This window comes from Pygocentrus nattereri, chromosome 9 (genome assembly GCF_015220715.1).
Source record: "Pygocentrus nattereri isolate fPygNat1 chromosome 9, fPygNat1.pri, whole genome shotgun sequence".
NCBI classification, from domain to species: Eukaryota; Metazoa; Chordata; class Actinopteri; order Characiformes; family Serrasalmidae; genus Pygocentrus; species Pygocentrus nattereri.
Window position 1 is genome coordinate 11138885 of NC_051219.1, and position 15519 is coordinate 11154403.

General features: G+C 40.2%; 1 protein-coding gene across 2 annotated transcripts in view; it reads right to left on the bottom strand.

Annotated features, from left to right (window-relative positions):
• Window positions 1–15519, bottom strand: part of scube3 (signal peptide, CUB domain, EGF-like 3) — a 164174-nt gene that overhangs the window by 148442 nt on the left and 213 nt on the right. For both annotated transcript variants that reach the window (XM_037541305.1, XM_017717911.2), the window contains exon 1: window positions 15447–15519. This exon is cut by the window's right edge. In XM_037541305.1, the coding sequence (XP_037397202.1) occupies window positions 15447–15519 (73 nt within the window). The remainder of the gene's footprint in view (window positions 1–15446) is intronic.

The window sequence follows — 15519 nt, forward strand, 5'->3', positions numbered from 1 at the left end:
CACTGGCCTACATAAAGGCTGGTAGGTTGGATCAGAAAATGATCAGGTCCTGAAAAAAGTGCCACACTGAATTTACCTGTCTGAAATATCCTGTATTCATGTGAAAATGATGGGGGTGGAAACAAATATCAAAGCATTACTTTCCTCAGTGCAATTATAAAACCTGTGGCGAATCTGAAGGGAGTGCATGTGGGCGTTTTCGGCATACTTATTCGTTGAGCACAGATTTGCCCTTGGTGCCCTGGAAGAAAAATGCAAGTCAATTCTTCATGCTGACTTCTTTCAAGGCTTCACAGCTCCAGGCAATATGGTAAAAAACACCACAACAGATAAATGAAAGACCAGAGAAAATAAGCATCTCCCTCAGGCAGATTCAGGTTGTGAAAATGAATACAGCACCTCACAGCATTCTCACCACAGTGGGATCTGACATGGGCATTTAACTGAATCATGCAGTGTTTACTAGCATTTAATCCAACCGCACACCACAACACCTGGCCTTCCTTTGTCAAAGTCATAGTTTGATGAAAAATTTGCACAGTCGATCAGCTGAAACGTGTGTGCTTCTTTAGCTTTCGTACTGGAGTTACGAGGGTAATGCAGCTTACAAGTCATGGAAACTTCCAACGCTACAGTTAGCATTGTGTAAACTACATGATAAACTATGACTGTTTACACCTGGTCATTTCATGTGACTTGTACCTGAATTGTATCCAGATTCAAACTGAAATATGTGCATTTACAGTTAGTAGTCAGGGTCAGTCAGATCTCAAGTCTCTGAGGTGTCTGTCCGAGTCAAGGCTTGAATGTCTGAGGTGTGAGTCTGAGGTGTGTCCACGTCGAGTCTTGAGTCTGTGAGGTGTCAGTCCAAGTGGAGTCTTGGGGTTTGAATCTGTCCCAAGTCTCTCAGGTGTCGGTCCAAGTCGAGCCTCGAGTCTCTGAGGGGTGAGTCTGAGTTGACGCTCTAGTCTCTGAGGTGTGTGTCTGAGTCGAGTCTCGAGTCTCTGAGGTGTCAGGCTGAGTGGAGTCTTGGAGTTGCAAGGCAGGTCAACATGTGCGTGCAACTTGAGTCCCCTCTATGGCACATCGCATAGCTGAAAACAGCTGGAGTTTTCTTAAAGACCAAATTTGGCCAGACTTTTGTTCATTTTTATACACTTCAGTATCCCGGAATACAGAAACCACATGAGCAAAACTATTTGAGATTCCTTCTCAAATGAATATGATTTGAGTCCAGCATGTGATTATTAAGTTTTTAAATAGTGCTAACTGGATGAAAGGCTACGTTCACATTACAAGCCTCAATGCTTAAATCAGACTTTTTGCTCAAATCCGTTTTCTCGGACATGACGGTTCACACTGGTTTATAGAAGTGATTTAAATCTATTATTAATGTGAACAAACTGGCGTCCTGAAATGACCCACATGCGCACATCCTACTGAGCAACGTGATGTGAATGAATCACTGCATTATCAGCACAAACTAACGGCCAGAACGAGCTTCGCTGTGAAGATAATGAACTCTGATCAGCTCTTAGCTTCATTATTTTTTTTTAAAAAGTTTTAGTATTTTTTTTTTAATCTATATTCTTCTTCTCTGAGCAGCAGGTCCAGCCAGACGACTGAGTCTCTAAAGGCACATTGTAACAGCGAGCAGTTTTCTCTGGCAGCTCCGAGAGGCTTTCTGTAACAGGAGCCGGATTATCGGCTGAACTTTGGAGTTTATGGGAGTGCCTGTGTTTTTCTTGAGCTCGGTATAACAACTCTAAATATTACCCCACGGGCCACACTGATAGCACACTCCAACACCTCAGCTGCGATGCCTTCCAGCCAAGGCGCTGGCTGCCGGCTTAAAGAATCCGCAGTCGAGGCAGGTAAACGATTAGTGTGGCTTCTTTTATAGGGAGTGTTTATGGCTGATCTTCTCTGGGGGAATGAGGGTTTTGGATGGAGCTTGGGGTCATAGAGGAGACACAAAATCCAGTAAACAGCGAAATAAGAGGCTAATCTAACAGAGTCTGACTAAGTACCGAAAATAGATGCCCATCTGACACGCTGGGGATTTTACAGCCACATGTGAACGTCCATGGCCACATGAGGAATGAAGGTAAACTACAACCTGGATGGGGTTCTCCACAACGCTTGCACAGGCAAGGATAGCTCAGGGGACAAAAGAAAGTACTAAAAACAATGTTTGTTTTAAACAATGCAATGATACATTATCACAGATTTAAAAGTGATAGTGATTTTTTAAGAAGATTTTGCATAATTCAGACAATCAGAGTGGTTAGATACCAACGTTCACTGTTAGAGAAACTTACCAGCTCTGATTTTTTTACAGCGGTGGTGACAGGAACCAGACATCACAGTAGAACAGGAGCTGCGATGCCTACAATGCAAATATAGCCGTTTTCTATACCATAAAACCACCTTACTATTACCGTCTTATATGCAATGTTGATGATTTCTAAGTTTTCTTTGGAGACGCCCTGCATATACATCCCCATCGTGAATGTATTGTAAAAGTAAGCTGTTTAGGCCAAAACCATCTAAACACAATCATACAGCGATGTCTCAGGCATTACTTCATGTATTTTTAACCATTTACTTACTGTGAGGTCACTTTTAGAGGCATCAAACTCTTCAGATGTTTGGTTCCTATCACTACAACAGCAAACAATCTTTGTTCTAGAGAGGAGCCAGAACATCCAAAACCATTTAATTACGCTGACATTTTGAAAATTTGGTGGAAATTCCCTTGAATACTATGTGGCCCACTATTAAAAATATCAGATTACATATTCTGATATATTTCTATGAAGAAATAATTCTACTGCCTTTTAATAATAATACAAAGAAACTTTATTTATATAGCACTTACATTACACATAAGTATATCAAAATGCAGCTTTACAATGACAAATGAAAAAAAAAAAAATATTTTATATACAGAGGTCACAGTTTCTCAATTTAAACCTGGTTACTCATTTTCATAATAAAAACTTAATTTTTTTAGATGAGGAATAACAAATCAAAGCACAGATTAGTTGATTATAGTTGATAATACATAATATCAACGCTCATGTCTTCTACTGGCCTCTTTAATGCTACATTTACGGCCCTATAAACACTGCAGTAACGCTTCACTGAAGGGCAGCATTTGCAAGGCTGCATAAGCCTTTCATAACCACTGAAGTAAATGAGTTCAAAGCCTTATTCTAACAAGCCTCATAATGGCTGCTTTTGTCAGCTTCAATGTTATTTCACCTTATTAGGTATTATAAATTACCGTTAATTTAGTGCTGGTAAAAGCATTTAAGCATCTCAATCACAAACTTTATTTCCATTTTTCTAAGCCTCATGTTCACATTTCTGTCATGTTAGGACGTCATTATAGACCGTTTACACTTTGCAGGGAGTTTTTGTCCATAAGCCACTAGAAAGTAATCCATTGACGTTCGTATTCACAGAGACACCGGATTGGTAGAAACAACGTCCATACAATATTAGTTAATGAAGCATCCTGACAAAATATGATGGCAGTGTAGTTGAAGGGTAAGACGAAATAATGGCCGATCCTTCCACAGACCAAATAATTACATCATTCTAGTGATTTGGGTGCTTTTAGCTCCTGGAATGAGGTCACACATGCAGTATTTACAAGGTCATTCTAGATGTCTGGGTGTTTTATTATGGGTAATACTGCATAATCAGGACTTAAAGATAACTAATCCATTTGGTACACCTCAACATCTCCGATCAAACTGACCGTTTTCTGATATCTTCCTTTGAAGGCTGAAGTCGGCACCGACCAACAACGTGGCTGTGTGATGCAACTTTAGGGTTTTGGTAATACTCCATATAAGTTGGATCTTAAAATCATAAATCATCCGGTTTGCCGTCATCCATCTGTGGTTTCAGAATCTCTGAAAAGCTCTGTTCATTTTTAATGTTTGGCTGTTGTTTGTGCCCAAATGATCATTACACTGCTTGATTATTAATATAATCAAATGAAACAGTCCTGTCTGTGTAGAAGTAGAAGTCAAAAGTATAAAATATGAAATGCTATCATTTTTGCACAGCCACATGTAACGTTTTACTTTTTTAATATGTTAAAATCAGTGTGTGAAGATGACCGTTCGCTGTAGAGGACGTATTCATTTCACTTGGGAAATCAACAACACATGTCGCCTGCCTACGGGTACCCAAGCTTTTGCACACCACCATATAAACACATGTGAATGTATAATGTTCAAACCAATAAGCAACGTTCTGTCGTTCTTACAGACTTGTACTTGATCTGGCCTCTTCCTGGCACCAAAATACAACGATACAAATTCATAATCCCACACAAACACACATTTTCACGCAGCTGTGTGTGTAACTGCTTCACCTATTCAGCGTGTGCACTGCATCAGTGTGAGGCTGCGATGGATGAAAGCCAGCAATGTAAACTCAAGCCTACTAATTGCACATCACACCATAAACTGCACACAGACTATGTATATCTACAGCCCAGCCTGGTCATTACCAACTCGCAGCAACTGCTTTAAGACTGTTTACTTCCACCTCGCTCTCCACTCATTCACTTTTCTTCCTCTCTCTCCATCGACATCCTGCTAGTATCACTTCGATGACTGACAGCAGTCATCCAGTCCATTTGAAAACAACATACTTCTGGTCGTCTGATCTTCCCCCAGTCGAGGGGAATAAATAAATAACCTGAACTCTTAAGCATCAGACCAAGATTAACTGACATGCAGTTTTAAGGCCAGATGCCACTGCCAGAAATGCTTATATAGGCCTCATCAACCTTTTTTCAGATTTTAGACAATATTTTTCAGACGTTAGCAACTTTAATGAAGGCCTAGCTCTGCCCACAGAACTCATAACCACGTGTCGTACACCAAAAGAAAACCACACTCACTGTCCATTTCTTCAGCTTCTCTTACTGTATAGGTGCACTCTGTAGTTCTAGGATTAGTCCATCTGTTTCTCTGCATACATTGGTCGCAGATCATTCGCAGCACTGCAGTAACACTGATGTGGTGGTGGTGTGTTAGTGTGTGCTGGTGCGAGTGGATCAGACACGCTGTGATGTTTCTGGATGATGCAGTTCAGGTTCAGCTTTTCTCTACATTCAGAACCAAAAGCCTCAGATTCTGGAACACATGCATTCATTAAATATTACATGTTCATTTCTAACCATATTCAGAAAGATTTCCCAGAAAGATTTCCAAATATATACTTTATGACTGGAATTATGCTACATCTTTTCATAGTAACAGTTTCTAGTTCGTTGATTTAAACAATAAAGCAATAAGATTTCAATCACCTGGTCTGTAAAATCATCTTATATTTTAATTCTAACATCAAAAGGCTAGTTTATTACATGAATGAAAGCGACTTCACTTCACTGCTGCCATCAGTCTCCTGGGTGATGCTATAGTAATCATTTATATTACATCTATGGCATTTGGCAGACACGTTAATCCAGAGTGACTTACAGTTTAGTCATTTTACACAAGTAGGCGAACGCTGGGTTAGGAGTCTTGCCCAAGGACTCTTACTGGTATAGTGTAGGGTACTTACCCAGGTGGGGATTGAACCCCAGGCTTCAGTATAGACGGTGGACGTGTTATCCACTACACTATACCAACCACCAAACGCATGCATAATTAAGTGAATAATGACTCTTTTGCATATGTAAATGTAAAACTTCCAATATGAAAAATATTGGTAAGAATGTTAGTAAATCACTGGGAAATATTCTGTGTGAAATCTATCATTTTAAAAAATGACCCTATTTAGCTGTAGTGTAGGCCTTTTTAAAACGTTCAGATTAATCATCATGATATGGGGAGATTACTTGATTACTAAAACAACAGAGAGTGACAAGCATGTAAGGTTAAAAGGCTAAACTGTTCAGCATCACTATCAGGAGCTTCCGCGGTCTGTGAGTAAGTCCACATTACCCACTTCTTAGTGCAGCTATCACATGTACACAGGGTGAGTGAGTGGTTGGGGAACTCTACCGATTTTTCAAAGTTTCTGGACAATTAAATGGTAAACATGTAAACAAAAGTTATTCAGAGCAGTTTGGTGTAAAATTCTACGTTCCAGAGAAACTTAGAGAGTCAGCACTGTTCACAGTGGTAGAGAAAGGAACCAGATATCCACCTCTAAAAGCTCCCTTACAGAAAGTTGCTACTTGAAATGGTTATAAGTACTGCGCCTGGTGTCTGACACTGTTTTATGACAAGGTTTTGGTTCATGGTGTTTAAATGGTGGAGGGGTACATGAAGGGTGTAATGAGGCATGAGGCAACAAAGTCCCTAAACCATGTTCCCCCTATTGTTCTTCAGATTTTCCACTCTTTTATCATCATCAATATTACATATAACATCTCAAAAGACACGGTGAGGTTCACTGAGAGTTAAATAAAATGGCTCTTTGTGTCATCTTAGACCTTCGAGTTGCAGACATTGTGACCCCTGGTTCCCATCAGCACCAATGTAACGAGGTCTGAGGCTCTACAATGAACCATTTCACATCACGCCACTCTGACTACACCTCAGCAACTGAATTAAACAGAAATTTCGTGTAATCGGTGGAATTCTCCTTTAAGACAAATCTTCATCAAGCCGAGCCGCTTCCGCCCTCTGGAACGCCGCAGTCCGTTCAAGCCGTGATTAGACTACTGATCACACGGCTGTTCAGTCTGAGCACTGAGACTTTTCAGTTTCGTCCCCTTAGCTGAGCCCAATCGGGCTGGACAGTAAAGCCAGTTTGCCACGCGGTCGACCATAAACTTTACAACTCCCACCTCAAAAATGCACAGCAGCTTTTTAAACAGGAGGGACAGAAAGAGGGACGAGTGCTGGGAAAACTTTTCGGATTCAGGGCTGAAAAATGGCACCGAAACGAGCAGCAGCAGAACTGAAATACAGAGGGCTTTTGTTTTAGAGGGCAATCCATGTATGTCCACCAAGATAAATGGGCACAGGTTAAGCCAGGCTTCGCTTCAAGTCATCAAGTTAATGGTGACTCACCAGCAAAAATCATTTTTAATTCTGAGCCTAGCCTGCGACAAGGAAAGCTCAGTGAGCTTTTAACACCGCTTCGTTCACATGAAATCTTTTAACAAAATAGTTGTGTTAAAATAATGATTTTAAGAAAATAGTTCTGTTCAACTCTGTCAAATGTCTGTTTAACTCTTTCTTCTAGCTGCACACTTCTAACAAATGAGAGAGCTTTCAAAATACCAACAAAGCTGGCAATGCGCAAAAGCTAGCAGCTAGAAATGAGCTTTATTAGTAATGTTAACATATTTCTCTTAGCAAATGTTCTCTTGGCTTTCTTAGAAAATCTTTAAACCTACAATGAAGGCTTGAATTTGACTTTTATCATGAAAGCAAGCTAAAAGCAGGCTAAAAAGTGCAATATTAGCAGAGTGAGAACAGTATTCTGAGGTAATTCTCAGTTTAGGAATTGCTAATTCAGGACAGTTTTTGCAAAATAGACGTGTTCAAATAATTCTTTTAACACAATAGTTCTGTTGAACTCATTCTCTTAACTATACTGGCTAGTTTTAACATGTAAGAGACTCAAAATACCAACAAGGCTAGCAATGAATGAACGCTAGAAATTAGCGCTAACATGAGCTTTATCAGTAACATCAGCAATGTTCTCAGTAAATGTTCTCTGTAAATGTTCTCAGTAAATGTTCTCAGTAAATGTTCTCTGTAAATGTTCTCTTGGCTGGAATTTGTCTTTTATCATGAAAGCAAGCTAAAAGCAAAGCTAAAAAGCAGAATGAAAACAGCATCAACGTCTAAAAATCTGAGGTAATCTTCAGTTCAGAAGAGCTAATTCATCAGCTTGTGGCATTCACATCACAGCCAAACACAAAATTACCAACAAATGGGCGAAGATGTTAGCTTTCACGAGAAAATAACTGCAGGTTGTGCGCAGTGTGCCGGAGCACTCTGAAATCCAGCGATTTGACTAGCAAACGCTGACAAATGTCCACAAGGGAAGCCAACACCACATGCCTGCAGCACGAGATCTGTGCTTCTGACAAGGCCATTGCTCTGGGCCAACAAAAGGATACGGCAACTTCATTGAGTGAAAGGCAAGACAAAGCAAACAAACCCCCAAAGCGGAATAAAGAGGGAGTAACTTGTATTCCGCCCCCCCTCCCCTCCCCTCTCCGTGGGAGTCTGCAGTACCAGCCTGGCCTTCTCCGTGCTCCCTGGCACTCTTTCCTCAGCTAACTCAGGCCACAGCGCTGTTCCCACACTGAGAGCATCCTGCAGACCCTACATAATAGGAGCAAACTCGATCTGCGTCCGTCCGCCTGTGCGCCCATTGCGGGTGTAAATCTCTGACCACATAATGATTCCATTTCGTCTGTGAAAATTTAGGGCAGCCCAGAAATGTTACTTTGGCCTGAAAGAGGGTTTCGTACTATATTGAATGTTGTTGAGTTCTCTTTGTCTGCATCTCTCTCTCTCTCTCTCTCTCTCTCTCTCAGGCCTGGTGGGTAGACGGAGCAGAGGTTACACCAACATGCACCACCGCAGCATGTCACATATCCACCAGCGGTTGCCTTGGAGCTACACCACTTCTCAATCAACTCTGAGGTGGTGAACGGCCACGTTAAAGAGCCCATATCCCGCAAAAGATAATTGTCCTCACTTTTCTAAAATAAAAGCGTTTTTTGTTTGATGACAACATGGCCTGTTTTAAAATGTACCATTTGCACCACAAATGGAATCTCAACTGCAAAAACAGCCTGTTTTTAATTTTTTATGTGACGTCACAACAAAAGCAACACATTTACATAGAACCACCTACTCAGCCTACAGCAGTTTAGGTACGTCCATTCATGCTGAAGTTATAAGGAGTGTTTCAGGCTGGACTGCCTTTTGAACCAGGCACAATACAGGGCAGCCAATCACAACAGAGGCTGTTTACATATATCAGTCTTAAAGATACAGTAACAGAAACAGCCTGTTTAGTTGTGAGGGATGAGGAGAGGTTGGAAAATGGTCATGTAGAAATGAGTTATGACTGTTTTTGTTACATAAATGCAAACATTATAAGTGGATTATAAATGGGCAGTATTTCTCTCTCTCTCACTGATCCTTTCTCCTCCTCCTCTCTTTCCATTCCTCTATTTCATGTTGTTTTTTTTTTGTATTTTCTTCTGTGTCTAATCTAATTTTCCGCCCCGTCTCATCCCCTCTCATCACTGACAGCCTAGCATCCTAAACAACTTTTTAAAAATCTGTTAGGCCCCATTCAGACTGAATTACTGTCGTCACTTCACCGCGTCCCTGTAATCTGACGGCATCTGAAGAAGCACCGAGAGACAACGTCTATGTTTAGATGCGTAAATAAATGTCAACGTCCTGCGCCTTTTCATCTCCGCTGTCCGAAAGCTCCTGCCTCTGCATACAGATCCAAACACGGCCACCCGTCTCCTCCCACGGCCTTTACGCAATGACTCCACTCAGGTAACTACAGGGGTGTGAATATCTGAGCACACAATGATCTGACTGAGGAAAACGATTAAACGTATGACGAAATCTCTTATTTCAGCCGGATTTGTTTTGGTATTACTTTTAATTATTACTTTGGCAGACAAATGTGGGGAACATCTTGTACAACTACAACACAGTAGCGGAACTAGCACATCATTTGAATATTACATTGATAAATGTAGGGGTGGGCATTACGGCAAAATATAATATAGCAATACTTCGAGAGACATTCACATGATGCAAGTTAGAACAGGCCAAAAAGCACCAGCAGTGCCACATTTAAAAAATACTACCAAAAAACAAAGAGTTCAATGATTCTGATGAATTTTTATTCAGTTTTTCATGCTCACCCTCGACTAATGATCCTCTTTTCCTACTGAAACATGCTACAGTTGGTGGTCTTCAGGTACTGATGATGTACATTATATGCTTGTGTAAAAAAAACAAAGAAAAAGCAAAATTTTATAACAATAAATGTAGAAACATCTCAATTTGAATGAATTTTTTAGCATTTTTCATCATATTGCATGTTCTAAGTAATACCAAACAAACTGTAGTTGGGTTGTTTTGATTAGGTAAAAATAACTCAACAAAACTTACAAAATTAAACTCAAAAACATCTTTTTTTCTAATTAAATTTAGCTTTTTGGCACAAGCAGATAAACAGATAATGGTCATTTCATATATCAGAACTAAACAAGGCAATTTAAAAGTTTCAAAGTTTCTTTAAAGTGCAATATTTAACCGTCTATAACATAAAATAAGCAGGTAAAGAGCTGCAAATTGCAACATAAACAGCCCAATAATATGTAGTATTAAACCTATATGAGATCAGAGCACTGAAAACCGTAAGGCTGCATCCCAAATGGCTCACTGCTCCCTGTATAGTGCACTATGTGCGTTATGAAATTTGGGCTTTTACACCCGAATATTGAGCTTTATGTCCAGTTTGAATTGTGCCCACATGGCTGAATCCAAAGTGGTTTAGACACAGTGTGCTCGGTTTAGATACACTAGTCATTATTTTACACAGTTTGTAGGGAAAGTGAGCTGTTCAAGATTCTGCCTAAAACCGTTTGTGGCAGTGTTGCGTCACCTGATCCGAATACTGCGCACTGATTCGCTGAACAGATTTACTAGGTTTGAGAACTGCGCTGCTGTAAAACGAGGACTTGCAATGCCTTGACGATGGACAGTAACACCTTGTGGGACTGAACATATTCAGGGTTCAGAACTGTGTAACACACTGCTGTGTTAAGAATAACTCACGACAATCAGCTTGTGATCAAATGAACTTTTGACATATTGTTATACGGCCCACCCTCTAACTGAATATTCAGTAAGAGCATTGTAATTGATTCTAACATTCGGAAACCTTCGAATGGACACCTCACAATGCAGCAAAGCAGTTTTATACCCCTAACAGCCAATCTCATTTCTCCCAGCCCCTTTGAAGATCACTCCAGAACAGTGCCAGCTGAGGCCAAGCCTGTCGCTAAATAAACACCGAGTGCCGGCCAGAGCTAATCATACTAATCGGCTCAGTATCTGCCTTCTTAATCAAAAGCAAAACACACCGTGTTAGTAAGGGCAACAAAGCCGAGATTTTGTATATTACATCAAATCAAATCAGACACACTGGCAGCCGGAACAACCACTTAAGATGTGGAGTTCATTGGGGAACCCAGGACCAGAACTGGAAATGACTGGGCCAAATGGATAAATGGCCGTTAGCGGGCTCTACATTTAATAACTAATCCCCAATTCAGCCACTCACTCCCATAACTACAGTACTTACACAAGCTTTATAGTAGTTACTGAATCATTTAGAGCAGATACTGAATAATTTACAGCAGATATTGAATAATTAATTGCAGTTACTAAGTGATTAATAGTAGTTACTGAATAATTTATAGTAGATGCTGAATAATTAATAGTAGTTCCTAAATAAGGTATAATACTTACTGAATAATTTATAGTAGTCAATGAATAATTTATAGCAGATACTTAATATTTCGTAGTGGTTACTGAATAATTAATAGTAGCTATTGAATAAATTATAGCAGATACTGAATAATTAATAATAGTTACTAAATAATGTATAATACTTAGTGAATAATTATAGTGGTTACTGAATTATTTATAGTAGATATTTAATATTTCATGGTGGTTACTGAATAATTTATAGTAGATACTAAATAATGCATGGTAGTTACTGAATAATTAATATTAGATACTGAATAAATAGTAGATACTAAATAATTAATAGTAGTTATTGAATAATTAATAGTAGTTATTGAAGAAATTATAGCAGATGCTGAATAATTAATAATAGTTACTAAATAATGTATAATACTTAGTGAATAATTATAGTGGTTACTGAATTATTTATAGTAGATATTTAATATTTCATGGTGGTTACTGAATAATTTATAGTAGATACTAAATAATGCATGGTAGTTACTGAATAATTAATATTAGACACTGAATAAATAGTAGATACTAAATAATTAACAGTAGTTATTGAATAATTAATAGTAGTTACTAAATAATTTATAGTACTTAGAGAATAATTTATAGTGGTTACTGAATAATTTATAGTAGATACTGAATAACGCATAGTAGTTACCAGATAATGAATAGAAGATACTAAGTAATTAGTATATAGTTATAGTTACTCAGTAATTAATAGAAGTTACTGAATAATTTATAGTAATTCACCGTGATGAATTTACTGAATACTTTATAGGAAGTACTATATAATATATAGTAGTCACTGAATACTTCATAGTAATTACTAGAGAGGTAGCACCTCAACATATTGTATGACATCGTAACGTTGTGACATTGTTAACGTGTGTTAGCTTGTGGCACAGATATCAGCTGGTTGACAGCGTCAGATCGGGACAGTATGAAGTCCTTCAGAACGCTGAATGCTCTAATAAACGGACTCTTCTTGCTGTATTGAGATAAGACCCAACTTCATCATAGCCAATTATGAACTGTTACAGCCTTAGCTGTGACTGAACGGTACATAGGAGGTTACTACACTGAGTAACAAGCCAAAGGTTTTCAGGTGGGAAAAAAGAGTCCAACAGGCTGCCAGTATAGAACATGCAAAAACACACACAGGAATTCTCACACACACACACACACACACACCACAGCGAACACAGCGAACAGGTGCCGACCGATTCGCCCGCGCCGCCGCTACCTTCCCTCGCTCGGCCCTGTGAGATGTGTGTAATGGATGTTGTGGAAAACGAAAAGAGGAAAAGTAGTTCTAATTGCAAAATGTAAATATTGGGTTTTCCCACAATGGGAAGCAGACCACCCAAGATGCCCCCCCTCCTCCGTCCTACGCTCTGTCAGCGGCCCAAGGGACAGCTTTTTGTGTGTCTGAGTGTGAACCGTCACCATGTATCTCACACACACACACACACACACACACACACACACACATACCCTCACACGGCCAAATCTCACCGGCTCTGCCGCATTACTGTCCATCCTGCTCACTTCAAATCTTCTGAGGAAAGACGGGCTTTGGCCTCTTACTCTACAAATGAACTTCGGAGGACAAAAAAAAACTTTTGTCTCCAACAACGCAGAACCTTGACACGTAGTGTTGAACGCATATGCAGGTATCATGCTGTCGCTCGCGGCTTTTCAGGAAAAGCAGAAACTTTCTTGAACTTTGAGAGCAAGCTAATGTAAACGAAAAAAGGTTTTGTTCTATGTTGTTTTGGACCGTTTCTGTTGGTCCATTCGTCATGACACTTTGGCACAGTGTAAACAGCAGCTGGCATTTAAAAGAAATTGAACGGCCAGCGACGATTCGCCGCACACCGTTACAGTCTGAGGTGTGTTTCACCACCGCATTGCAGACGAGTGTCAAATGCTCGACTTTATGGTGCTAAATACCTTCTGATGGATCTGTAGTTCTAGATCCCGACAGCAGACACAAAGTGAAATATACACATCTATACGGCACTGAGATGGATCCATACCACGTTCTCCTTCCTGATGCGAGAAGCTGGAGTATCTGATGCAGATCCCAACCGCTATGCTTTAAAATGTGCCGTTTTTAATGAAGCGCTGTAAGATGAGCGTCTAAAAGCAGCCAATCGTGATCAGACTATACCATCCACAGCTATCGAGGCATTTCAGCTGAGATCTGCCACAGCGCTGGATCGGATCTCGGCGCCCTGCGATCGGACCTGCGCCAACTCTAGATAAAAGCATGCAATGTGAATATATATGAATATACAGCTTCTCAAGCAAAGCCCAGTCAGTTTGACCCTGACTTCTCAAGAAAATCCTGGTTTTGAGTTCGCAATCTTAAAAAAGATGGTTCTTCAAGGGTTCTTTGGTAAAGACACCATCAATGAACCATGAACCATCAATGAACCATGAACCATCAATGAACCATGCATGCTTAAAAGGTTCTCTGCATGGTGAAATGGTTCTTCAGGTGGATTGAGAATGTGTTGTATACAGTTCTACACAGCACCAAAAAGGGTCCTGCTATTGTAACGATGGCAAGCTTGTAACAACAGAAGAACCCTTTTTGGCACTACATAGAACCATTTTCAAAAAAGTTCTATGTACATGTAGAACCATATTTCTCTAGTTAAGGCAAAGCTTCTGTTCATTTGCATGCTTAATGGTTCGTCGCATGGTGAAACGGTTCTTCAGATTAACGGAGAATGTGTATTTGGCTCTATATAGCAGCAAAAAAAGGGTTCTTCTACTGTTTCGAGCTTGACATCGTAAGGTTCTACATACATGTTGAAGCATAATTCTTTAGTTAAGGTAAAGGTTCTGTTTAGAACCATGAGTTCACACTTAAATGTTTCTTGGCATGGTGAAATGGTTCTTCAGACTGATCGAGAAAGTGCTGTGTATGGCTCTACATAGCACCCAAAAGGGTTCTCCTGCTGTTACCATGTCAAGCTTTTCAAAGTTGAAGAACCACTTTTGGTGCTGTATCGAACAGTTTTCAAAAAGCTTCTATGTAGAACCATTCTTTCTTTAGTAAAGTCAATACTACCATTTAGAACCATGAGTTCATTTCATGCTTACATGGTTCTCTGCTTGGTGAAATGGTTCTTTACAGAGAATGTGTTGTGTATGGTTCTATGTAGCACCAAAAAGCATTCTGCTACTGTGACGATGTCAAGCTTGTTGTATAGAACCATTTTCAAAAAGGTTCTATGTAGAAGCATATTTCTTTCATAAAGGCAATGGTTCTATACAGAACCCAGAGGTCACTTCATGTTCTTTGCACAGTGAGATGGTTCTTCAGACTAATGGAGAATGTGCATTTGGTTCTATATGGCAGCAAAAAGGGCTTTTCTACTGTTACAAGGCTGACATCATAACAACAGCAGAACAAGTTTGGTTCTACATAGAACCATTTTCAGAAGGGTTCTATGTAGAAGCATATACAGAACATTCTTCATCAATCTGAAGAGCTATTTCACTATGCAAAGAACCATTTGAGCTTGCAAATGCTTCTGAGTGTTCATGGTTCTATACAGAACCACAGTCTTTACTAAAGAACCCTTGAAGAACCATCTTTAAGAGTGCTTTTGAGCAGTTCTGCCTCTCCCTGAGTGACATGAAGTGAAATGCACGCACACAGCGGCCTGGAAAGACCCTCAAGAGAGTCTCAGTCAGAGCTCTTTCTCGTTCCCACCTACAGAGAACACACGGTAAAGACCCGTGCATCACAGAACTCAGCGCGAGACCGTTCAACTCTGCTAGCACGCGCCCAGCAGGGCTAAACCTAACAGGCGCGCGCTCGAAAGCAAGCTGAAAGGCTGGGAAGAGGAGCTGCACTGCAAACTCCCAGCGGAGGTGCAGCTGCTCCCCGGCTCGGTTTAAAGTCCTCACCTTGAGCTGGTCTGCTCGCGGACACTCCAGCAGCCGGCCGGGCGAAAGCGAGCAGGCAAAAGGCCACGAATCC